General features: G+C 41.6%; 1 protein-coding gene across 1 annotated transcript in view; it reads left to right on the top strand.

Annotated features, from left to right (window-relative positions):
- Positions 1-3,525: 3,525 nt before the first annotated feature.
- Positions 3,526-26,235, top strand: part of LOC133474601 (NMDA receptor synaptonuclear signaling and neuronal migration factor-like) — a 50,195-nt gene continuing 27,485 nt past the window's right edge. Inside the window, exons 1-4 of the mRNA XM_061766396.1 lie at positions 3,526-3,635; positions 12,265-12,326; positions 14,322-15,053; positions 18,663-18,735. Of these exons, the coding sequence (XP_061622380.1) occupies positions 3,526-3,635; positions 12,265-12,326; positions 14,322-15,053; positions 18,663-18,735 (977 nt within the window). The remainder of the gene's footprint in view (positions 3,636-12,264; positions 12,327-14,321; positions 15,054-18,662; positions 18,736-26,235) is intronic.

Here is a 26,235-nt window from a genome sequence, read left to right as displayed (position 1 = left end):
AAAATGAACAATTGCCACATGTCGCTTTAAGATGCAGCCTGTTTATGACAAGTGTGGTCTTCTCTTTGTATGTTCTGCCCTTGTTTTCCACAAACACTGCGTATATACTGTATTTCCGCTCATTTTCCGTGACTCTGCTTGTCTCTTGTGAGCATGGTATTTTATAGCCCAGTTATGGCTATCACTCATAACAGCTGGGAAGTGGACACATAGGAGAGCCATAAAAACAAATTAATTATCATGAAATAGAATTGACATTGCCCTTGCAATACACATACCCATTTCCACCTTCATACATTGTGTTAAGGCCTGTGTAGAATTTCAGTGCAGTTAGTTCTTGTCAGTGTTGATCTGGTAATACACTCAGAAAAAGGTATGAATTTGACACTGTGTATTATTGTGGTTATAGATGTCAAACTGCAATGCATCATGCTAAGAGGTGTTTCTAATATTTTGGAATGTCTTTCTCAAATATTAGTTGTGTGTTTCCCCCTGGATGGGATTTTCCGAGGGAACGTTCTACTCAAACCAATCAAAATCAGAGACTGAAGGCTGGATCATTCACAGTCCATATCCAAAGTTCATTTTGTTGTTTTCTCACTGCTGTCAGCAACTTCGCTGAATTCTATTTCAAGTTGCAGATGGACTAAAGTTTGAATGAAGGTCTGCCAAACAATGCAAATAAGCAGTCCTCCAAAAAGGTTGACATTCACCCTTAACTAGAACTCGGTGTCTATAATGCTTCACGGAAATTTTCATTTATCTCACCTTGTTACTCTTTTTTTGGCTGCATGTGGATAATGTAGTCCACATTATTAAATGCATTATTACTAGATACCATTTAATATCCATCTATTAATTTTATATAACAGTTGTCCACATTAGGATTTTGGGCCGCCCACCTGCACAACCCTGCTGATGTGAGCGACGGAGGACGAGGACATTACCTTATTAAAAAAGCAGTACATGTTCCGTGGTTTAATAGCACTTATATCGAAAGTCTGTGTGTGTGTGGTGTTTTTTTTTAGACAATAGTGACGATAGATTAGATACATTTGAGTAGACTTGTTTTATTAAAATCAATCACTGTAATGTTTCCTGGCAGAAGGAAAGCTGCCACATGAGGTAAGTGCGTGGAGATTCAGTTCCACCTATATGCACGGTTTAGTCAGATCAGTGTTGTATTTATTGCATCAGTCACCTTTGAAAGAGTTTGGGAAGATGACATAATACAGACGTTTGCTTTTGTTGTACAGTGGTGGCGTTGTGTGGCTGTGGTGGACTTTGCCGGGCACGGCTGGCTAGCGCCGTGTCTGTACCATTTTAATCAATGACACCGTGATCAATTTGTATTTTTTTTTAAAGCATATTTAATTAGCCATTGAACATACATTTGGAGTACTGTTGTGTTGACATGAGTGCGCAATGGGATATAATAGCAATATAAGGTGCAATACCAACTTGAACAAAGCAATGTTTGGAAACAAGCAAGATGTTTTTTTTCTTTTTAATCTCCTAAAAAGTTGTCATTTTGGAGGTGGGGCGAGTCCACTCAACCCACGCAAGCACGGGGAGAACAAAGGTTTTAACCCAACATTTTTTGAATGTGAGACAGACATGCTAATCACTAGGGTCAAATTTCTGATTTATAGAGCTTGATTTACTGTTGTGTTTTGCACTCTCACTGACACACGTGTTTTATACATGCCTCAGGCAGTAGCAAACATGCTGTGTGTGTATTTTAGCTGTAGTTGCATGTACACCACCATCTTATGAGGCTCTAGGCACTACTTCTTATAATGGCTCAGCATTTTTTCTGTGAGAATAAACACATATTTGAGTGTGAGTGGATATGCTCGGTAATAGCAAATGAAAAGTGGTAAGATACGAGTGCCACATGGAAACAGAAGAAAACAGATGGATGCTTAAATATTCATACAGTCGATTTGTTATTATGCTTGCTGACTGGTCACACACGCTGGAGCAGAAGAAGAGAGTGAAAATAAAGCGGTGGAGGAAGGGAACGGAAAAGAACTGAGAGAAGGTGAAATCCTGTGATGGGTGCAGAATGACTCGTGTGTTTCTTGTGTGCACTTCCACAGAAGCGAGGAATGCGGCTGTATTTATAACTACTACTGTGTGAAAGGTAGTTTAGTTATAGACATACTTAGAGGTTGATCATAGGAACGGCACTCCATGTTAAACCGAGAACCGCTTGTACTGTACAGTCGGACCTGGACTTAGTTACGAACGCACCATTTTAGAGTTGGTGATTTTTTGTTTTTTTTTGTTTTAATTACAAGCCATCACTGTTTTTTTTTTGCCTTGTGTTACACAATGGAAACAAAAGGAGTGCCACACTGACCAGTCCGCTTTCAGCCTATAATTTAACAGTGACAGCAATGTCATTATTTTTACAGTATATTAAACTATTATGGTGTTGGTCATTTATTTTAACTGTACAGGGATATTAGAGTATTTCAAATTACAATTATCAATTATCGTAATTTAACAGTGAATGTTACACATTTATTTTAACGGTATATTACTGTATTTTGGATTATTGCACACAATAGTGGGATAACTGTGGACTATGGTGAATTTTACAGTATATGCCAGTATGTTCCTGCTTCTTCACAAAGTAATAAAAGAAGCAGAAGAATCCTCTTTTGTTGCCGTGAATACTCATGCACACACACAAGAAACCGTTGTTATCCACTGTCAATTTAGCGCTATTGATTACAAACTGTGCTTTTATGGCGTTAAATTACAGTCATTTACTATTCGTGTAAAATGACTAATTTAACTGTTAATTTACCTGCAAGGGATGACAGCCTCTCGCCCAGAGTAACCTGAGATAGGCGCCTGCACACCCGCGACCAAATTGAAGATAAGCGGCACAGAAAATGGATGGATGGGTGAGATGACAATGTAACAGTATAATATTTTACAATTATTACAACATACTTTACAGTTATACTGTTGCAAATTCACCTTAAACTAACCGCAATTTGTGACAGTGTGTGAGACATGTGGCTTAGTTACCAGTACACTTCATGAAACCAGTTAATTTCTTTAAATTCTCATTTGTAATGTTTTATATTTACGTTTTACAATATAGTGTTATTTTTCTTTATTTAAAAAAAAAAACATGATTTTGGCTAATGGCATTTCAATTAGTTTCAAAGGGGAAAATTGATTTAATATACAAGTGAATTGATTCAGGGGCTTGGTCAAGGAAGCATTGTATTTACCACGCCAGACCTGCGTACACGCGTGGAGGCGGTGGGCGTGTTGCTCTTCCATATATAGGCACAGCTTCCTTCCTGGCCTCGTGGCTGGATGAGGACGGAGCTGAGCATCACGTTCTCCTTTCCCACTTTGCAGCTCAGCGGCCGCAGCGCACTCCGACTATACGCTCCTTCATTAGGTCAAATATGAAAACTCAGAATTCTGACTTATTAGTTATTTAGATGATTTTCATCTTTTTCTTTTCTTCCCCCCCTTGGTTAATTTCTTTGTGGAATGGTCCGCGCTGTCTCCCCGGGTCGTGTCCACTTCAGCATGGGAACTGCGGCGTCCAGAAGGAAGAATCTGAGGAGTGATGCGATATCTTCCGTGGCCGCAAAAGTTCGGTGAGTACAATCGTGGGTCCATCCGCGCATTATAAGTAAATAAACATAAAAATAAAATAATAGGATTATAAAGATGTATAATATTTGACCTAAAGCAGGACATTGTTTGAGTGCTTGGATTGATGCTTGAAATAATACGTGTTAGTGAGTCCTTTTTTTTTTTTTTTTTTTAAATCTTTTTTATCTTTTCTTGTGTGGAATTATTGGACTGCCATTTAGCTTATTTCATCTATTAAACATACTGTAACGGGCAAGTAACATAACTGTCAAAACTTGAATGGGGGAGGGGGGGGGGGGGGGAAGCACAAAGAAAGTACCTTTAATTGACAGAAGTATGTAATATAATATTTAAATTACAAACTACATTCAGTCCAACAGAGGCAGTCACGTTTGTTGATAAGATATATAAGTAATCATTTACATGCCTACTAAAATTGTCTCTTTTTTTTTAAATCAAGTATCAGATTAGGACTTTTTTACATTTTACAGGGGCAAGTCACTATAGTGCAGTAACTTTTGCCATCCCATAGGAAAGATATGTAACCCAAGTACATGGATGAGAGAGGGAAGGCAGTTATCTTGACAAACACTACATATATTTCAGTTGTTTCTATATAATGTAAATTGTAACATGCGAGAGTTTGTTTTTCTTTCCTGCCAAAGGCAATAAGCTTCAGTTGGTCTCAGTGGACTTGCGCTAATTGTAATGTATGTAAGGTTTATGTGTATGCTCAGTTTAAAAGCTGTCTGTAAAGCTGTGCGTTCGTTAACTCAAGGAGCCTCTGGTCTGACTTGTGGTATTCATTTGAATTGAATTCATTTTCATCCTCTCGGCAGCATGGTCAAACAAATGCACTCAAAGGAAAAACAGACTTTTCACTTACTGCCTCTGTCTACAATATAGTTTTCCAATACTTAACAATTACAAGCATCACATGTGGACTCCGGCCATCAGTTACAAATTGTCGTCAAGAAGTGTAATAGCAACAAGAGTGCTTTCTTTGAATCCTGCAGCAAGTGTCTCCATCAATGTTTCTGGAGGATACAAATGTATTATATATAATGTGAATGGCAGTAGAAAAGCTCACGTCTCTATGAATTTGAACCGCATAATACTGGATGTTTTTTTAATTTACTTATAAAATGTGGGATCTCTATTCATCTCACTGTGCTATACTTTTATGATTTTTTTTTTTGTGAGAACAGGGTCGGTAGGTTCCTCTTCCCCCAGCGCACATTTTATACTTTACAAATACTGGGAAGTACATTTAAAATATACATAGCAGAACAGTTACAAGTTTTAAAACTTTGCTTGCCCACTCAAGTTATCTATGCATGTTGCATGACAGTGGAATGGCAGCAAAAATAAATTAGATATGTTTTCATACAGCGGCACGGTGACCGACTGGTTAGACCGTCAGCCTCACAGTTCTGAGGTGCGGGGTTCAATCCCCGTCCCCGCCTGTGTGGAATTTGCATGTTCTCCCCGTGCCTGCGTGGGTTTTCTCCGGGCACTCCGGTTTCCTCCCACATCCCAAAAACATTAATTGGAGACTCTAAATTGCCCGTAGGCATGACTGTGAGTGTGAATGGTTGTTTGTTTCTATGTGCCCTGCGATTGGCTGGCAACCAGTTCAGGGTGTACCCCGCCTCCTGCCCGATGACAGCTGGGATAGGTTCCAGCACGCCCGCGACCCTACTGAGGAAAAGCGGCTCAGAAAATGGATGGATGGATGTTTTCATACACCTTATGTTGTTTTACCTGCCGGGAAAAGAAAAAAAAACTTTTTTTCCCCCAAGTGGAAAGTTATTTTGCAAAGGACAAAACATCAAAAACATTTGCTCCCCTTTGTGGTGCCCTAATAGGCATCTAAAGAAAAATAAATTTTGTTATTTACACGCATACGTTAGTTTTACAAAACTTAACGCATGCGCATACAAATTGTGCGCAATGAAGTAATTTGTGTGGCGACGTAAGAATATGTCGTCACACGACACAAAAAGACATACTCAGTTACCACTGCACTTACTGTGTCTTATAGGTGTTTTTCATGCAATTATTTACTGTAATTGCAATTTTTAATTGTGATTAGCATAGATTAGTGCTAGATCACGTTCTAACTTTTTACGTAGAAATTTGGGATATGTCGCCGCCGGAGGAATGGATCTCCATTGTAAATTGAGAACCCTCTGTATTTGCATGTGGGGTCAAATACTCCTAATCGCGAAAGGAAAAAGGTAATGACAATGTATTAGGAAACTGGCTGATTAGCATGAAATTGTCTACTTTGCATATTGTTTCATTGTAATGCTAATAATAGCCTGATACTCAGAAAGGATTATGTGAAGAATGGAGTTGAAGGTTAAAAAGGTTCATGTGTGTATTACTTATAGGTTTTTGTCGGGGTCATCATGCACATAATATCTTAAGCTTATATGGAACTTGGTGAAACAAGAGTTTTATTTAAATGAATGCTTTTGACAAGACATTATGTTTTGTATTTCAAGAATGTTTAAGGTACAAAACAAAGGTGATGCAGTGCCTTTGTTGTCACCGGAACCTCTTAGATTGATTTACACTACGAGGCTCAAGTGACACAGTTATGCTTTTTGCCAATATAGATCATGTCAGCATAAAGAGAAGAAAATCTGAATCAGGCCTATTTCCGATAAGAACGGATATCAGTTGATTGCAAATTCACTTGACTGATTGGATATACGCTGCAAATGCGAGCTTGACGTCAATGCAATATGCTGCTCAAGGTCATCTAGCCAAACAAGAAAAGCACAGTAAAAAAAAAGATCATACACACAAACACACACAATGGCAGCAAAAGCATAAACTATTAAATATACAGGTATATGGTATATTAGGGGCGTATACCTCATCAAATAGGGAAATAGGGACCAAGAACCAAGCCCTGAGGGACACTTTGGGACAGAGGAGCAGGAGATGCAGTGCAATTGGTGATATGGATACATTTTTGTTTGTTGGAGATGGTTGAGTCCAGGTTTTTTGAGAATGGGGGTGCATGCAGCCAGTTTTAGTGTGGTGGGAAAAGAATGGAGTGAGGAGTTAATGATGTTGAGGTTGAGTGAGGTGACAGCTGGAAGACAGCCTTTGATAGATGGGATAAGGTTCCGTGTGCAGGAGGGGGTTTTCACGTTGGACGTGAGTTTGGAGAGGTCTGTGGAGGTCATGGGGTAGAGGAAATGTCCTTCCAACCCTGCTCTCCCCTCTTGGCTGGGTGGGATGGGGTCTCTGTCCCCATCGTGCTGGCACAGCAATTCCAGGAGATCTATGATGTTTATTTTATACACGAGATGGTGTCAATTCACTTGCATGTGTCCGCAGACACACACCCATGGGAATCAGTTGCTTGATGTGGGGCCGTTCCCTAATTTCTATAAACAACTCTTATGACCTTGCAAACTTCTTGGGATGTTCTGTCACTTGCACTCCACTCCTACAGATATTTAGAATTTACACTCCCACCACTAGCCTTGTCCTTCTCTTTTCCCCTCCTGTCCTGTCCGATATTGTCCTGTTCTTCCCTCACAGGGTGTAGCACTACTGTCCCATATAATACTTGACTCCAACATGACATTGTAGTACTTATATAGTGCTTTTATTTGTTTTGTTTTTCTTACAGTACTGTCCTTCCTTATTTTTATCTCTGTCCTCTCCCTTTTCTTTTCTGTCTCTCTCCTCTCAAACTTCATTCTGTCAAAATGAAAAAAGTGTCACATGGAAGGTGTTTCCTTGGGTGCATGAACAAGCGGAGAACTGCCATTTCAAAGCCTTCATGGAATCTGAATACGAATAATTTGCTTTCTTATGAACAATTGTAAGAAAACACAAATGTAATGGAGAATAATACCTACAGTAAATTATCTATACAAGATAATAATATCTCGGAATTGCTCAGTGAAGTGATACCAAACAATGTTTATTGTGGAGTATGTATAAAACAAACTAGGACTGTACTGTGCTTGTTTCAAGCCCCTTTATAGCTCCTCATACCTTGTCCATTCATATACAGTACAATTATATGAAGGCATAACGCCCCACCCCCCACCACCACCACCACAAAAGCAACTCGTACATAAATGTACAAAACTATTCACAAAAGCAAAAATCCCTGTCCCCTCTCTCATACCACTGAGTCTCATTAATTTCTCCCACCAGTAGACTATTCAGCTGTACTGTATATTTACTTTTCCCTCTCCACAATCATGTGGGGGAGCAATCACACTGTATTCCTCATTTGAGAATCTCCCAAGCACACAATATCACCCACTTTGTGGATCATTTCTCCTTCTGAAACCTCTCTACTTGTTAAATACCCGTTCTTCGCTTATCTTATTTTCCCATGATCATCCCACATCCCACTCTGTGCTTACTTTCTATTTTGGTCTTGTAGACGCTTGTCGCCGTATTTCTTGTGCACCCTCCTCCCCCCTCCTTAATGTCACATGGTTGAAAACATGCAGTAGGAAAAAAAAAAAAAAAAAAAACACACGGCACGGCTGCTGATAGTTAGTGCAGCTGCACTAAGCCATAGCTACTGTAGATGAGGCACAGTCGGACACTAATATGTTTACAATCGTTCCTAACTGTTATGTATACATCTCACCAAGGACTGAAAAAGAAGGGAAATACACAACCATGTCATTCAATTGTACGGTTTGAGTGATAACAATAAGCTTTTGGTTCAAACAGAGTTTACTACTCTATCCTTCATGACCCAATTTATGTGATACAATTTCACTGACAAAACCAAAGTAATTATTCGAAGACGAATTATTATCTAATTTATTTTCAACTAACCACTAAGCATTTGGGCAAGCTGCAAACAAAATTACTTAATTATGTATAGAAACACTTTGACAAGCATACGGGTCATTTTCTTATAATTTGATCAATAACGGTAAAGAGACATAAAAAAAAAAAAATAATAATTGAAATTCAGCATTTTCTTTTTAATGCCATTTTGGTTTTATATGGGTAAATGTTTCCCATGCTGCAACAGCCACGCTTGAAGTCTATTTTCAAAAATGTTATTGATGATTTAAAATTTTCAGTTTTCATAGTAAAGCCAATCCTTTTCGACAGAGCAAATGGTGGTGGCGCATTGAAATACACTTCTTTTTATAATTGCGAAGACAAAAGTGTATAATGGCTCAGACAGCTTTATAAAAATCATGTTAGTCGCACAATTTAAGTGTTGCTCTTCAAACTCTGCGGAGACAAGTGCATAAATGATCCTAACTAATCATTAAACTCTTGTCTTTTTACAATCGGTGTAATGTAATGTAGAGAAATATTGGTACAGACTGGCTGGAACCGCAAAAGGCGGACTACACCCTGAACTGGTTGCAGGGCACACACAGACAAAAAAAAAAAAGGAACTCTGAAGACGCTAAGATGCATTTGTGTTAGTTTTCATGGAAAAGGCAATAGTACACAATCCTATATAGCCTATATATCCAAAAATGTCATTAGAATCTTCATAAAACATATTGAAAATCATGAATTGGACACCTATCGGTAAAGACGTTTTGGGATGAAAAGTTAGAAAAATATTAATTTAGGATATATTTTCCTGAAAAACAATTATGACATTTCCATGGATAACAACTGCCAATAAATACTCATATCGGTAAAATTAATAGATTTTCAAATGGAAATTCAGTGCGCCGTCTTTCCCGTTATTGAACAAATTATATGACCAATAACTTCTTAAAGTCGATTGGATTTTGTATATATTTTTGTGTATTTGCTATGCTGCTATTTTTATCATGTCTTTTTTCAGATTCAGTTTACTTTCAACACGTGAAACTGTCTGGCAAGTACAGTGACATTGTCTTCTTGACAAGATAAACCCATAATGTTCAGTACACGCTGACTTTGAACATCACATTGCTTTGTCATTCATGAACTGGGCTGTGAGCATGTTGACATCACTCTCTTCCCAGTGTACCATATGGATTTTTTATAAGAAGTGCACTGAGTCATGAAGATAGATTAAGGATGATTGCATTTTCGTCCTCGTGTCCTACCTCCCTCTCCCCTCGATTCATCCGAAGCAGGGAGGGGAAATGCTGCCACTGCACGTGCAGCCTCATATTTAATTACTTAGAGTGTCATAGTGAGAGAGGCATATATGCTACAGCATCAACACAGCTATTCCATTTGAGTGAAGCCCCAGGAGATTCATGTTTGTGTGCTTGCAGACCGCCTGCTGTACAGTATACTTGTAACCTATTTATTTTTATGGGTGATGCTCAATACAACTAGGGAAGACTCAATCTATTGGCATTAGATCAGTCCGACAAATCGAACGATTTTCTACAGATGTATGTGGCCTTTACCATATGTAGCATGTGTCCTTGACTGTCAGCACTGTAGCTATGTCAAATGGATAATCTAGAAAAAAATTATAGATAAAATAAAGTGTTCGTTAATTGCTCTGAAATGAAATTTAATTTAAAAATATATAGTGCATCACTTGATGAACAACAAGGGGGCAAATATACATTACAGTATGCACAATTTGATTCAATTCCTGTAAAATAAATGTTTGGTAAATAAAACAAAGGCAAGCTTCTTTATAGTGGTGTATCTTCAGAGGTGGGTCGTAACGCGTTACATTTACTCAAGTAACATTTTCCATTAAGTGTACTTGTCAGAGTACTTTAAATGGACCATACTTTTTACTTTTACTTGAGTATTTATGTGATCGAAGGATTGATACTTTTACACAGTTACAATGATCGACATGCCGTTCGCTACTTTTATTTATTAATTCTTGCGTGTGCGCATCTATTTTTTGGGACTCCGTCTTCGACTTCCGCATAGGGCGCACGTTGCGCCAATCAAAAGGGATCACTAATGTCATTTGACTCCAATTCACCAATTAGACGACACAAGGCAGGCACATGACCACATACGTAACCTTCGCGAGCCAATCAAAAGGACAAATTTTGGGGGGAAAAAACAGCCGCGCGAGTGTTTTTATTTTACAGACTCCAAAAAACAGCAGCTCTATCATTCATTCACTCATTTTCCGAAGCATTTATCCTAACTAGGGTCGCGGGCATGCTGGAGGCTATCCCAGCTATCTTCGGGCGAGAGCTAAGCAGCACCCAACTGTGAAATATGTCATTATACACACAGGGGCCCTGAATGTTCTCAAGCAGCAAGTCCAATGTTTGGCCGCTGAGGTTTTTATTAGTGGACCTCTCCCACGATTTGGAGATGAACGATTCTCTAGACTCAGTCAATTAAATAAGTGGCTCAAAGAAGTGTGTACTGCACTTCCCGTGAGTTTCATTGACAATTTCAGCATTCTTTGGGAGCGCAGACATCTTTACAAGGTTTCTGTCTAAATAACAAGGGGTTAAGTTATTGGCTGCCAACATTTTTTACTGTGTACGTCATTCAGCGGCCCAAAAAGAAAACACTGGCCTTGGTGACATGGTTGAAGGACAAAAAGATGCAGTTGTTCCCAAACAATCGGAGGAACAGGAGCTAAGGCGACACGAGGCACAGACGGATTCATCAGGGTCATCCAAACAATTGGAGGAACGAATGGCAAATTAGATGAGCCAGCACGTTGAATCTCCCACACCCCTCCCTGCCCCATTGGAGCTCACTCTCTACTCGCCTAAATTCTCTGCTAGGTGTGACGGACAGGATGAAGGCGATTGTCAATATTGGACTCCAACACACACCACGCCAAGATCTTCCTCCCATCCTCCCTCGCCTGAAACCACCGTCCACTAATATGCGAAGGGCCCCTCCTCCACCCATGAAGAACCTTATCTGCGAATCTGACTGATATCTGCGGGGTCTTTTCCAGAATAAGTCACACCCCTATGGAGATCAGGCATTTTTGATCCCTATAATTACAAGGGACAGAAAGTTGCTCGAAGAAATATGTCACAAAAAAAATTGAACTACAAACTTAGTGAGGATAAACTGTGACTCTATCAAACCATTGTCTCCAGTTACCTCTGCGAGACTAGCTCTTTTCAACATCAGGTCAGTGGGTAATAAATCAATGTTGATTAATGACATTTTTGTTAATTTGTTTCCTGAAATGTAAAAGTGTTTCATATTTTGTTATATTGTTTTGCACTTCCAGGCCACTGTAACACAACCATTAGTATGAGAAATAAATTAAAGACAAATAGCTTTAAAATAGACTTTGAAATACACAAAATGTTTAAGTTATTCTGCAGAGTATGTTAGTCATGCTCTGTTCCTTCCAACATGAGGGCTTTCAAAAGTGAATATGTGAATTTATTTCCTGCTTTTATTGTTGAAACTTTGAGTATCACAGTTCCCTGTGTGGTTTGTCAGCTAAGCAGCTCAACTGTGTTGCAGCTTGCAAAGCTGTGTGCCAAGCCTCTGTTCACTTTATAAGAATTGTGATACTATGGTAAGAGGGGGTAGTATTGATTAGGAATCAAGGGTTAGGAAATAGTCTCAAACAGATCCTCTCTCGTGGTGTGATTTTAGTTGATACCCTCTGTCTATGAAGAGGCCTCACTAAAAATGGAAACCTAGGTTATGGCAGCTGCATAACTAATTTTATGTGCTCTACTCTTTGTTTCTTAACAGGGCAGCCAGAGCATTTGGAGAATACTTGTCCAATACAAATTCAGAGAACCGCAACAGAGCAGGTAGGTGAGGTCATGAGACATTTTGATTTACTTGAAAAATTAAATGAGGTCGATTTCAATTTTGGACACTGTACACCTTAGTTGTTGGTCTATAAAAACAGATCATTTGTACAACTTTTAAAGAATAGAATGTTAAAAACTCCTGCTTGCAGAGAACTAGTAAGTATGTGGACAAAATTACTTAATCAATCCATTGGGGTTTCATTTAGAATCTTACTTTCCACTAAATGTGAATTATTCTTGATGTGACCGAAATGAGCAACTTTCATAATGTAAAGGCTGCGTATAGTTCAGTGATCTTTACTTCTCTACTACGGTAAATGGACAAAACAAAAACTGTGAAAAGTCCTTATGAACTTGCATTTTTACCCAACTAATAAATTTAAGACAATCCTTATTCTCTTTGGGAAAGGCCATTTTTCTGTTCTGGAATGACTGTGCCCCAGTGTACACATAAGGTTCCATATAGCCATGGTTGGATGAATTCATCAAACACATTTTTGATAAACTAGAACAGGGGTTGTGAGCAAGGATGTCTCATCCAACATCAGTGACCTCAGACCTCACAAATGTTATTCTACATGAATGGACAACAATTCCTAAAGGCACATTCTTGTATAAGGAATGGTGGAAGCTGTTCTATTGTCCAAAGGTAGGGTTGGGCATCGAGAATCGAGAATCGATTGGAACTGGGACGTTCCGGTTCTCCCTGAACCGTTCAAATTTAAAAGTTTCGGTTCCCAGTTTTGATGCAAAGTACTCCAGCCGCGAAGAAGAAGTGACGAAAACCAAATGAAGAAGCGGCGTAAACCAACGAAGAAGAATGCGCACGATGACATGCTTGTGCCCAACGGTGGCGGCGGCAAACAAAAGTGCGTCTTAACTTTGTTGAAATGAATGACCAGTCGCCTCAGTGCAACACTTGGAATAAGGTTATATTGTGCAAAGGAGGCTTTCACGATGTGCCTCATTCAGCCGCGCGGAGCTTCAGTGACGTCAACTCTCAGTCGATTGGGTGAGTGGAACAATAAAATACATCTCTGGCAACATTGAGACAGCTAACAAGGTAAACGGTTGCTTGCACTTAGGCACTGATGTATTGTCTTCAAACCAACGTAAGCGGCAATGACAAAAAGAAAGCAAAAAAAAAAAAAAACCTTAACAATGGGCTAAAACTTCACCGTAGCAACTTTACATCACAATGAATTGGGACAAAATTCACATAAATGTTGTCTCACAGTGTCACAAACACTAACCTTGTGCATCATCACTGGGTAGGGAAAGGAATCAGTGTTTTATAGCATTTAGTTCCATCCATAAAAAAAAAAAAAAGAAAAATCACTGGTGCCGTGTGAAGTAACTTTCTATGCCAAAATGCTGAGTACCCTTCAAAATAAAAGGCTACAAGCTTAAAACAGGAAGTCACATATCAACCATTTGATGCGAGAAAAGTCCCAAATAACTATTTTAACATTGCTATATTTAACTATTAGCTGAAACATTAATTAATGAATATTAAGTCAATTGGGTTAGTTCCACGTACATTGCCTTTTAGTTCATAGCTTTGATACTGATACTGGTTATAAAGAACCCTGAGTCAAATGTTCATTTTAGTCCATGCTGTGGGCTGCTAAGAAAATGGATGTTCATAATTTGGACACCCTTTATTCAAACCATGCAAAGTGTTTTGACCTAGCCCCCCTAAAAGAATCAGAATCGAGAATCTTTTGGAACCGGAATTGAAATAAGGAACTGGAATCGGAATCGATCAAATTCAAACGATGCCCAACCCTTTAGTCCAAAGGGTAGACCAACTCCGTGTTGTCTTCCATTTTCAGTTTTTACTCACAACATGAATCCTAGAATTCAATTGTAGTTAACCGTATATAATTTGGACTTTCAACTTTTTCATTTGAAGCTACAGTATTAGGTTTAAGTTTTTATCTGAAATGATATCCACTGATCTTCCTATTCTCCATTTCATTTTGTCTGTAGGTCATCTTTTGTCTGACACCTTCCCTGGCCAAGGTTTTGACTCTCCAGACATCAGTAACTTGCACAACAACAATCTTCCACCACAGAGCCACTCTTTGCCTATAGCTAAGTCAAGCAAGGCTGGAGAGTCCAATCATAGTGCTCAGATACGAGCCCAACCTCAGGCTAACCCACTCAAAGCTCAGGCACCTTCTAAACGTAGACTCTCTGCTGAGCGGAGCCTCTCCACAGAGAACCCACCAAGTGCCAGAGACCCAGAGGGGAGTGTGTCAGAAAAGCCAGATAGGGTATACACAATCACAAAAGAGGTAAGAATGACTCTGGGCCGCAGCAGTGAGGAAAGCCTGGAGCTGGAGGTCCTGAAGGGCGGCAGCGATGACCCACTTTCCCAAGGGCAATACCACAACTCTTCCTGCACCGACCAACGAGCATCTGCTTACCGTAGTAGCCATCACCGCCCTAACCATTACCATGCCCACCAGAATCGGGGAGGCCCTTTGTCATCATCGCAGTCACTGCAGAGCTCTGATAGTGCCAGTAGTATCCGAGACTGGGGCATGAAGAAAGGGGGTTCAAGAGATGACAACACTCCAGACTGTGGGGCAAGCATTCGTGCTCCGTGTCAAAGCCAGCACTTCCTGGACCTGGATACCTCACCACGGGATGGGGGGAAGCAGTTTAAGAAACTGGAGAGGATGTACAGTGAGGATAGAACATCTACTGATGACAGGGGTAATACGTTAGAAATATTGATGGGTCAAATGAATATAGATAATCAGGTATATAATATCAGAAAACCGTTCTTCTGTCAATCACGGATTGTCCATAACGAACACCATGTTCAAGCATAAGGGTGTCCACACGTGCACTTGGCACCGGGACACCCTAGGTCGCAGTTCGATGATCGACTTTGTGGTCGTGTCATCGGACTTGCGGCCGCATGTCTTGGACACTCGGGTGAAGAGAGGGGCAGAGCTGTCAACTGATCACCATCTGGTGGTGAGTTGGCTCCGATGGTGGGGGAAGATGCCGGTCCGACGTGGCAGGCCCAAACGTATTGTGAGGGTCTGTTGGGAACGTCTGGCAGAATCCCCTGTCAGAAGGAGTTTAAACTCCCACCTCTGACAGAACTTTGCTCATGTTCTGGGGGAGGCGGGGGACATCGAGTCCGAGTGGACCATGTTCCGCGGCTCCATTGCTGAGGCGGCCGACTAGAGCTGTTGGCCGTAAGGTGGTCGGTGCCTGTCATGGCGGCAATCCCTGAACCCGTTGGTGGACACCAACAGTGAGGGATGCTGTCAAGCTGAAAAAGGAGTCCTATCGGGCTTTTTTGGCCGGTGGGACTCCTGAGGCAGCTGATGGGTACCGGCTGGCCAAATGGAATTCAGCTTTGGTGGTCGCTGAAGCAAAAACTCGGGTATGGGAGGAGTTCGGTGAGGCCATGGAGAAAGACTTCCGGGCGGCTTCGAGGAAATTCTGGTCCATCATCCGGCGTCTCAGGAGAGGAAAGCAGTGCACCACCAACACTGTGTATAGTGGGGATGGGGCGCTGCTGACCTCGACTTGGGACGTTGTGAGTTGGTGGGGAGAATACTTCGAAGACCTCCTCAATTCCACCGACACGCCTTCCCATGAGGAAGCAGAGTGTGGGTTCTCTGAGGCGGGCTCTCCTATCTCTGGGTTTGAGGTCACCAAGTTGGTTAAAAAGCTAGATGAGATTAGCCCAGAGTTCCTAAATGCTCTGGATGTAGTGGGGCTGTCCTGGTTGACACGCCTCTGCAACATTGCGTGGACATTGGGGACAGTGCCTCTGGATTGGCAGACTGGGGTGGTGGTCCCCCTTTTTAAGAAGGGGGACCGGAGGATGTGTTCCAACTACAGGGGGCTCACACTCCTCAGCCTCCCTGGTAAGGTCTATTCAGGGGTGCAGGAGAAGAGGGTCTGTCGGGAAGTCGAATCTCAGATTCAGGAGGAGCAGTGTGGTTTTTGTCCTGGCCGTGGAACAGTGGACCAGCTCTACACCCTCGGCAGGGTCCTCGAGGGTGCATGGGAGTTTGCCCAACCAGTCAACATGTGTTTTGTGGACTTGGAGATGGTGTTCGACCGTGTCCCTCGGGGAGTCCTGTGGGGGGTGCTTCGGGAGTATGGGGTACCGAACCCCCTGATACGGGCTGTTCGGTCCCTGTACGACCGGAGTCAGAGTTTGGTCCGCGTATCCGGCAGTAAGTCAGAAAGGCGCAGCCGAGGCGTAGAAGGGGTCCGGTTTGGTGGCCCCAGTATTGCATCTCTGCTTTTTGCAGATGATGTGGTTCTGTTGGCTTCATCAAGCCGTAATCTCCAACTCTCACTGGAACAGTGCGCAGCCGAGTGTGAAGCGGATGGGATGAGAATCAGCACCTCCAATTCTGAGACCATGGTCCTCAGTCGAAAAAGGGTGGCGTGCCCTCTCCAGGCCTGGGATGAGATCCTGCCCCAAGTGGAGGAGTTCAAGTATCTTGGGGTCTTGTTCACGAGTGAGGGAAGAATGGAACGGGAGATCGACAGGCGGCATCTGCAGTGATGCGGACTTTGTATCGGTCCGGTGTGGTAAAGAAGGAGCTAAGCCGAAAGGTGAAGCTCTCAATTTACCCTTTCGATCTACGTTCCTACCCTCACCTATGGTCACGAGTTGTGGGTCATGACCGAAAGAACAAGATCCCGGATACAAGTGGTCGAAATGAGCTTTCTCCGCAGGGTGTCCGGGCTCTCCCTTAGAGAAAGGAGTGAGAAGCTCGGTCATCCGGGAGGGGCTCAGAGTAGAATCCCTGCTCCTCCACATCGAGAGAAGCCAGATGAGGTGGCTGGGGCATCTGATTCGGATGCCTCCCGGACGCCTCCCTGGTGAGGTGTTCCAGGAATGTCCCACCGGGAGGAGACACCGGGGATGACCCAGGACACGCTGGAGAGACTACGTCCTTCGGCTGGCCTGGGAACGCCTCGGGATCCCCCCGGAAGAGCTGAATGAAGTGACTGGGGAGAGGGAAGTCTGGGCGTCCCTGCTAAAGCTACTGCCCCCGCGACCCGACCTCGGATAAGCGGTGGAAAATGGATGGATGGATGGACGGCTGGATGGATGCTTATTTATCAATTATTTCGTGCGTGAGACTTCGACTTCCGCATCGGGTGCCGTTTGCGTCATCCAATTTAAGCGCTTGTGACGTTTAAGTCTAGTTCACCAATCAAATGACACAAGAAAGTCACATGACCTCACACAACGTCTTCCATTGGGCTTCCCGGAGTTAGGTATTCACACTAGTTAAGCCTGCCCCGCTGATGGTTGTGCGTACGTGGCGGCCATGTCGGAAAGGTCGTCGTTACCATGAAGGCAAGGGCGTTACTCTTGTTTACATTTAGACGAACAAAAACCACAGCTTTCATGTAATGTAGTATTTGTCTGGCACTGTCTGCCCAAACGTGGATATTTCAGCTCACTTAGAACTTGCTGATTTTTTTTTTTTGTTTGTTTTGTTTTGTTTTTTGTAGTTTTGACTGTGCATTCACACACACAGCAACATCAGAATTTATACATTTAAAAAAAATTTTTTTTTAAATTGATGTTCATGCTGTGGTAAAACAAGTCAGACGTTATTCACTATTTACTCAGTAGTTGAGTAATAATTTCACTGTGTACTTTTTACTCTTACTCCAGTTATTTTTTGGAGGACTCCTTTTTACTTGAGTCACATTATTGTCAAGTAACAAGTAAGTTTCATCCAAAAACATGCATGGTAGGTTAATTGAAGGCTCTAAATTGCCCGTAGGTGTAAATGTGAGTGTGAATGGTCGCTTATTTTTATGTGCCCTGCAATTGGCTGGCGACCAGTTCAGGGTGTACCCAGCCTCTCGCCCAGAGTCAGCTGGAGTAGGCTCCAGCCTGCCCGCGACCCTCGTGAGGATAAGCGGTACGGAAGATGAATAGATAAATGGATTTTTCAGTTTTGCAGCACTGTTTCCAAGTGCTGATCAGCTTCACGGTTCTGACCGCCAGGTTTAAATCTCAGCTCAGGCCCTCCTTTGAGTTTGCATGTATCTCCTGGTACTTGGAGGAAGCCTCCAATCTAAAACATGCATGTTAGGTTAATTGAAGAATCTAAATTGCCCATAAGTGTTTGTTTGTCTATAAGTGCCGTCCAATTGACTGGTGACCAGCCTCGAGTGTGTCCCATCCCTCACGGAAATTTAGATGTCAGAATAGATACCTTAAACTAATGCATAATTTTTTTTTAATGCGTTTAAGAGCATCATGCACTTCAGCTAAACTGAACTGTGACTGTTCTACATTGTATTTTTTTGTGATTACAGAAGACAATTCTGATAGCTGGTTCCCCAAAGAGAATATGTTCAGCTTTCAGACAGCAACTACGACTATGCGGGCGTAAGTAAAGCATAACATCTACATATCTTCCCCCTATGATTCTGTGTAGATATTCGGGGCAATAACTCCATAGAACAAAAATATAAATGCAACACTTTTGTTTTCGGCTCTTTCTTTCAAATATTGTGCACAGATTTGTCTAAATCTATGTTAATGAGCAATTCTTAGCAAAGATAATCCATCCACAGGTGTATTATATCAAGATGCTGCTTAGAGAACATTATTATTGCCCACAATACAAGGCCATTCTAAGATGTGCGGTTTTATGTATTACTGAATTGGGTGAGGGATCATGCCACATGTGACCTCACCTGTGAGCTGTCATGTGATGCAGTTAAACTTACAGTATGTCTTATGAATATTTGGCTGGCCATGCTGTTAACTTGTCTGTTATCTTGTCTTCTTCCACTTCTCTCTGCGTGGTGGCTTTCCAAATCACGACTGTAGAATATCGTGAGTAATTCCTTCAACCACCCACACTCTTCGTATGTGGCGTCCTGTTTGTTTCTCTTCAAGACAAGTAACATATCCCGAACCTTTTTCTCTCCATGCTTTCCTCGTGTGCCCCTGTGCGATTTAGTCTACGTTGTACACATTAACCACATTTTTTTTACCGGACTGAGTATTATCAACTCGGTCATTAGAAAACAAAGGTGCAGAAATGGCACAATAAAGCAGGAAACTAAAATAATTCATGACACATGAATAGTTATTGAAATTTGTAGTACTCCTTACATTGCAAACCAAGAAATGCCACAGTAAATGCTATCACATGACCTATATAATCAGTCCTGGCATAAAATAACATACAGGAAGATGCATGAAATATAATGGTCAGAGCATATTTTTGCTTTTTTGAATAAACATGGTCACCTTCAGTAAATCATCACTGCATCTGATAAATAGGAGAAAATGTAGCATGTATAGTATTGTCAAATGGGATTGCATTGTGTAAAGAAGGACTTCTAGTACACAAATACACAAAAGCGGATTAACCGAGCATGATTCATCTAGAAATAAAACAAACTATCATAGTGACAATCTGGTGACGATTTACTAATTCTGTAGACATTCTTGAATGAAAGATGAGTCTTTCCAAAAACATAGTTTCAGGAAGAGAAAGTGGCGGTATTCCTTGGGTCAAAGAAAGTGTATTCAGTACAGATATTAATTTCTTGTCCTTCACTGCAGCATTTGTGGCTATATTGTCAGTCAAATCCCGACGGCTGGGTAGCACTTGATATTTGACACACAAGACCACATGATTCCCATTATGTCTGACATCGTGTCAACGCCACTGACTTCCCCTTTAGGATAGAATGACAGTGCTCACTAATCAAGTTATGCAGTCATTGAAATGATTTGGTTCAATTAAGTCTCGTCATAAACTCCAGACAAACAATCTATAATACTAATAACTGGTCAACTAAGCAGTTTTCTTGGAATAATAATGTCTATAAACTACGCTTCAAATTTAGTTTCTTCATTCCACACGTCTCTTTGCTAACCTGTGTTGTGTTCCTTGTGGGTGTGTGTGTGTGTGTGTTTGCCTTATATACTGTGTTTTCTGCAATAACAATAACAGACTCAGAATAACTCGAAACACCTCATTCACCTCTACTGAACCTAAAACGACTCACTTTGACCCCTTCTACACAAACGTGAATTTTTTTTCATTTATGCCCGAACCCAACTAGAGCCAAAGGGTTTAAGTCTGGTCAGTGTCTGGACATTTTAGGCAGTTGTAATTCTCTCTGAAAAGACAAGGTATTAGGTTGTTCAAGGTCTGCTCACATTTTAATCCCTTGGTTTGGATTGGGTTCAGACAGAAAAACCCGGTGATACGGGTCAGGTCCTGTTGAAACAGAATTTGAACCCCCCACGCATCCACTTAACACTTTGACATTCTGGCAGGGTTTTCCGGGGCATTGCTGAGAAAAAGAGACGAAAAAGAGAGCAGGATGCAGCCACCGTGATCGAGAGGTACCATGTCCTGGCTTTCCTGTCTTGTCCTGTGTACTGTTAAACCGTCCGTTTAGCAGCAGCCCTATTGCACAGCAAGAAAATCCTCTTCTTGCCTATAAAATATTGACTTCACCTTTCCCTAATGGAACACGTTGATTTTTAATACTTGCAAATCAGTCGGCTTTGGAGAAATTCGCCGCTTTGAACTCAAAATAGGCCATTTACGTGAATCGTATGGAGCCGATGAGTTTTTCCTGGAGGGGTTGCCATCGCTGACATCATAGGCCGTACTCCTTGAACGCTGGCAGCCAGATCCATTTCACACATCCACCATCCACACACTGATGTAATTGTGAATATCACTCTGCGGCGGACTAATCTGCGGCCTGAGGTTCCGCCTGTGCGCTCGAAGTCACAGGAGTTGACGAGACCAGAAAAAAACTCAATTAAATTGAAAGATAGGAAAGGCAGTGTGTATATTTTATAGAACGTTAATTCTTGTTAATTGCAGATATGTTGAAACGTGTGAGGGGAAGATTACTGACATGGATTGCACTACGATTGACCTTTAACCTTTCAGATTCTGAAAACCTTATTTATTCCTGCTGTCATTGCCACCTCCGCCAATATATCAATATCAAAACCAATAAGGTTTTTACTTTGACATGGAGAACTAATTGGGTGGATGGACTAGTTGAGAATTGCTACTGATAAAATACTGATAACTATCCAGTAAGGATTGTTTGTGTTGTTGAATTATTCATCAAAGGTGTAGCTCGAGTAGCAACAAACTACAGTATGTGCAGCTTGGGCTATCACAACAATTGTTTTTTGTTACAGTATGTTGTCTCGAGAGCTTAAGAATTAGGCTGTAATTCATACAAGATAAAGTGCTGGTGAATCTTTTCATACAAATGGTTCATCATCTACAAATAAAAAAACAAGGATGGAATGGATACATTTTCAGTATGAAAAGGTGATATTTAGTTCTCCACCACAATGGAGGAGAATTGAATTAAAATGATCAAGAGGTGTAGAGAATGTACAACCCCAATTCCAATGAAGTTCAGAGGTTGTGTTAAACATAAATAAAAACAGAATACAATTATTTGAAAATCATGTTCAACCAATATTTAATTGAACACACCACAAAGACAAGATATTTAATGTTCAAACTGATGAACCTTATTGTTTTTAGCAAATAATCATTAACTTGGAATTTTATGGCACCATGTTCCAAAAAAAGCTGGGACAGGTGGCAAAAAAGACTGAGAAAGTTGAGGAATGCTCATCAAACACCTGTTTGGAACATCCCACAGGTGAACAGGCTAATTGGCAACAGGTGGGTGCCATGATTGGGTATAAAATGAGCTTTCCTGAATTGCTCAGTCATTCCCAATCAAAGATGGGGCGAGGTTCACCTCTTCGTGAACAAGTGCATTACAAAATAGTCAAACAGTTGAACGACAATGTTCCTCAACATACAATTGCAAGGAATTTAGGGATTTCATCATCTACGGTCCATGATATAGTTCAGAGAATCTGGAGAAATCACTGCATGTAAGCGGCAAGGCCGAAAACCAACATTGAATGTCCGTGACCTTCGATCCCTCAAGCGGCACTGCATCAAAAACCGACATCAATGTGTAAAGGATATCACCACATGGGCTCAGGAGCACTTAGTAAATATAGTGCGGCACTACATCTAAAATTGCAACTTGAAACTCGACTACGCAAAGCAAAAGCCATTTATCAACAACACCCAGAAACGCCACCGGCTTCTCTGGGCCCGAGCTCATCTAAGATGGACTGATGCAAAGTGGAAAAGTTTTCTGTGGTCCGACGAGTCCACATTTCAAATTGTTTTTGGAAATTGTGGACGTCGTGTCCTCCGGGCCAAAGAGGAACTGAACCATGCGGACTGTTATGGACGCAAAGTTCAAAAGCCAGCATCTTCGATGGTATGGGGCTGTGTTAGTGCCAATGGCATGGGTAACTTACACATCTGTGAAGGCACCATTAATGCTGAAAGTTACATACAAGTTTTGGAGAAACATATGCTGCCATCCAAGCAACATCTTTTTCATGGATGCCACTGCTTATTTCAGCAAGACAATGCCAAACCACATTCTGCACGTGTTACAACAGCGTGGCTTCATAGTAAAATAGTGCGGGCACTAGACTGGCCTGCCGGCCATTGAATGTGTGGCCATTATAAAGCGTAAAATACGATAATGGAGACCCCGGACTGTTGAACAGCTGAAGCTGTACATCAAGCAAGAATGGGAAAGAATTCCACCTACAAAGCTTCAACAATTGGTGTCCTCAGTTCCCAAATGTTTATTGAATGTTGTTAAAAGAAAAGTTGATGTAACACAGTGGTAAACATGACCCTGTCCCAGCTTTTTTGGAACGTGTTCCAGCCATAAAATTCCAAGTTAATGATTATTTGCTAAAAACAATCATGTTCATCAGTTTGAACATTAAATATCTTGTCTTTGTAGTGTATTCAATTAAATATAGGTCAAACATGATTTGCAAATCATTGTATTCTGTTTTTATTTATGTTTAATACAACGTACCAACTTCATTGGAATTGGGGTTGTACACCCAAATGTGGCACACACCATTGTGTTTAATTCAAATGTTAGAGGCTCAGAAATATTTGGAAATATTAAGTGACAGATTTAAATACTGGCTACCCGTAATCTTTAATACTTTGATGAAACTCTGAAAATCTCTCTCGAAATGCTTTTCCCGGCCTTCAGTATCTGCTTGTTTGCAGTTCTTGCTGCCTTTCGTTTTGTTTTCAACAGTCGTGAAAATTTTAAAAAAGCATGTTCTCATGGGGTGAGATCAGGGCACTGACTTGGCCAAATATCAGGACCTAACTGTCCATAGCTGATGAAGTTATTGTCAGCTTTCCTGCAGGCGAGTTCAGGATTCCCCTTGATGAACAGAACTGACTACTTGGTGGAAATGTGGCCAAGTGGACTCAATATCTTCACTTAATGCATCCTGTTGTGGTTCTGGCTGTCTGTATTTTAAAAACAGTCTGTTTGAGAGTGGAAGTGTATGTCTTTAAACTTATTCAGATACATGAAAAACTTTATTTGTGTACATCTACCTGAGAGTGTGTGTGTGTGTGTGTGTGTGTGTGTATGTCTGCACACATGAGTGTGTGTTTGTCTGTGCGAGTGTGTGTTTAGACTTCAAAATATTATGCTTTTGACAGTAAGGTGCATCACAGTCAGCTTTGCAAATTATGCATGGGTGAATATGCAAGACATTTTTTTTCTTTTGCAAAGGTCACGGTGAGTTTTCGGCAAAATACTTCACGCACACATTGGCATGGATTTGACAGCAGACTTGTGTGGGTGTGAAGTGATTTTAAAAGCTGTTGTCACTCAGTAAAAAGTGTTTGCTGACTGACAGATCTTCCTCTCCTATGAGTCATCCCTCTATTTTAGGCTTCACATTCACAACTCCCGCAATCAGCACTGACATTGAATGCCTTCAGTTATTTAGACTAGCAGCACAAAGTCCAAGAATTAAAACAAATGTTAAAACTTAACACCTCATGATATTAGCGTGGCAACACCAGAATGGATGTGGTTTCAGAAAGTACTTTGTCTGGGTAAATCAGTTTTCATGTTGACGCAATAATATTCACAATTAATAATGACTGGTGACAAATGCAGCCCTATGGGGGGCACAAGTCAGTGCAAACCGTAGACCGGTCCCAAGCCCGGATAAATGCAGAGGGTTGCGTCAGGAAGGGCATCCGGCTTAAAACCTTGCCAAACAAATATGAGCGTTCATCCAAATAATTCCATACCGGATCGGTCGTGGCCCGGGTTAACAACGTCCGCCACCGGCGCCGTCAACCTCCAGGGCGCTGTTGGAAATTCAGCTACTGTGGGTCGAAGTCGAAGTCAAAGAAGAAGAAGAAGAAGAGGTGGAAAGCGGGTTCTTCGGCAGAAAGAGAAGAGGAAAACACAGAGCCTAGAACTGAATGTGGGGACTTTGAATGTTGGGACTATGACAGGAAAATCTCGGGAGTTGGTTGACATGATGATTAGGAGAAAGGTTGATATATTGTGTGTCCAGGAGACCAGGTGGAAAGGCAGTAAGGCTAGAAGTTTAGGGGGAGGGTTTAAATTATTTTACCATGGTGTAGATGGGAAGAGAAATGGAGTCGGGGTTATTTTAAAAGAAGAGTTGGCTAAGAATGTCTTGGAGGTGAAAAGAGTATCAGATCGAATGATGAGGCTGAAATTTGAAATTGAGGGTGTTATGTGTAATGTGATTAGTGGCTATGCCCCACAGGTAGGATGTGACCTAGAGGTGAAAGAGAAATTCTGGAAGGAGCTAGATGATGTAGTTCTGAGCATCCCAGACAGAGAGAGTGTCGTAATTGGTGCAGATTGTAATGGACATGTTGGTGAAGGTAATAAGGGTGATGAAGAAGTGATGGGTAAGTACGGTATCCAGGAAAGGAACTTGGAGGGACAGATGGTGGTAGACTTTGCAACAAGGATGCAAATGGCTGTAGTGAACACTTTTTTCCAGAAGAGGCTCGAACATAGGGTGACCTACAAGAGCAGAGGTAGAAGCACACAGGTGGATTACATCTTGTGCAGACGATGTAATCTGAAGGAGGTTACCAACTGTAAGGTAGTGGTAGGGGAGAGTGTGGCTAGACAGCATAGGATGGTGGTGTGTAAGATGACTCTGGTGGTGGGGAGGAAAATTAGGAAGACAAAGGCAGAGAAGAGAACCATGTGGTGGAAGCTGAGACAGGACGAGTGTTGTGCAGCTTTTCGGGAAGAGGTGATACAGGCTCTCGGTGGACGGGAAGAGCTTCCAGAAGACTGGACCACTGCAGCCAAGGTGATCAGAGAAGCAGGCAGGAGAGTACTTGGTGTATCTTCTGGCAGGAAAGGAGAGAAGGAGACTTGGTGGTGGAACCTCACAGTACAGGAAATCATACAAGGAAAACGGTTAGCTAAGAAGAAGTGGGACACTGAGAGGACCGAGGAGAGGCGAAAGGAATACATTGAGATGCGACACAGGGCAAAGGTAGAGGTGGCAAAGGCAAAACAAGAGGCATATGATGACATGTATGGCAGGTTGGACACTAAAGAAGGAGAAAAGGATCTATACAGGCTGGCCAGACAGAGGGATAGAGATGGGAAGGATGTGCAGCAGGTTAGGGTGATTAAGGATAGAGATGGAAATATGTTGACTGGTGCCAGCAGTGTGCTAGGTAGATGGAAAGAATACTTCGAGGAGTTGATGAATGAGGAAAATGATAGAGAAGGGAGAGTAGAAGAGGCAAGTGTGGTGGACCAGGAAGTGGCAATGATTAGTAAGGGGGAAGTTAGAAAGGCATTAAAGAGAATGAAAAATGGAAAGGCAGTTGGTCCTGATGACATTCCTGTGGAGGTATGGAAGCATCTAGGAGAGGTGGCTGTGGAGTTTTTGACCAGCTTGTTCAATAGAATTCTAGTGCGTGAGAAGATGCCTGAGGAA

Source organism: Phyllopteryx taeniolatus, chromosome 3, assembly GCF_024500385.1.
Source record: "Phyllopteryx taeniolatus isolate TA_2022b chromosome 3, UOR_Ptae_1.2, whole genome shotgun sequence".
In the NCBI taxonomy this organism is placed as follows: domain Eukaryota; kingdom Metazoa; phylum Chordata; class Actinopteri; order Syngnathiformes; family Syngnathidae; genus Phyllopteryx; species Phyllopteryx taeniolatus.
The sequence above is the reverse complement of the archived record's forward strand: the minus strand, read 5'-3'. Positions and strand labels throughout refer to the sequence as shown.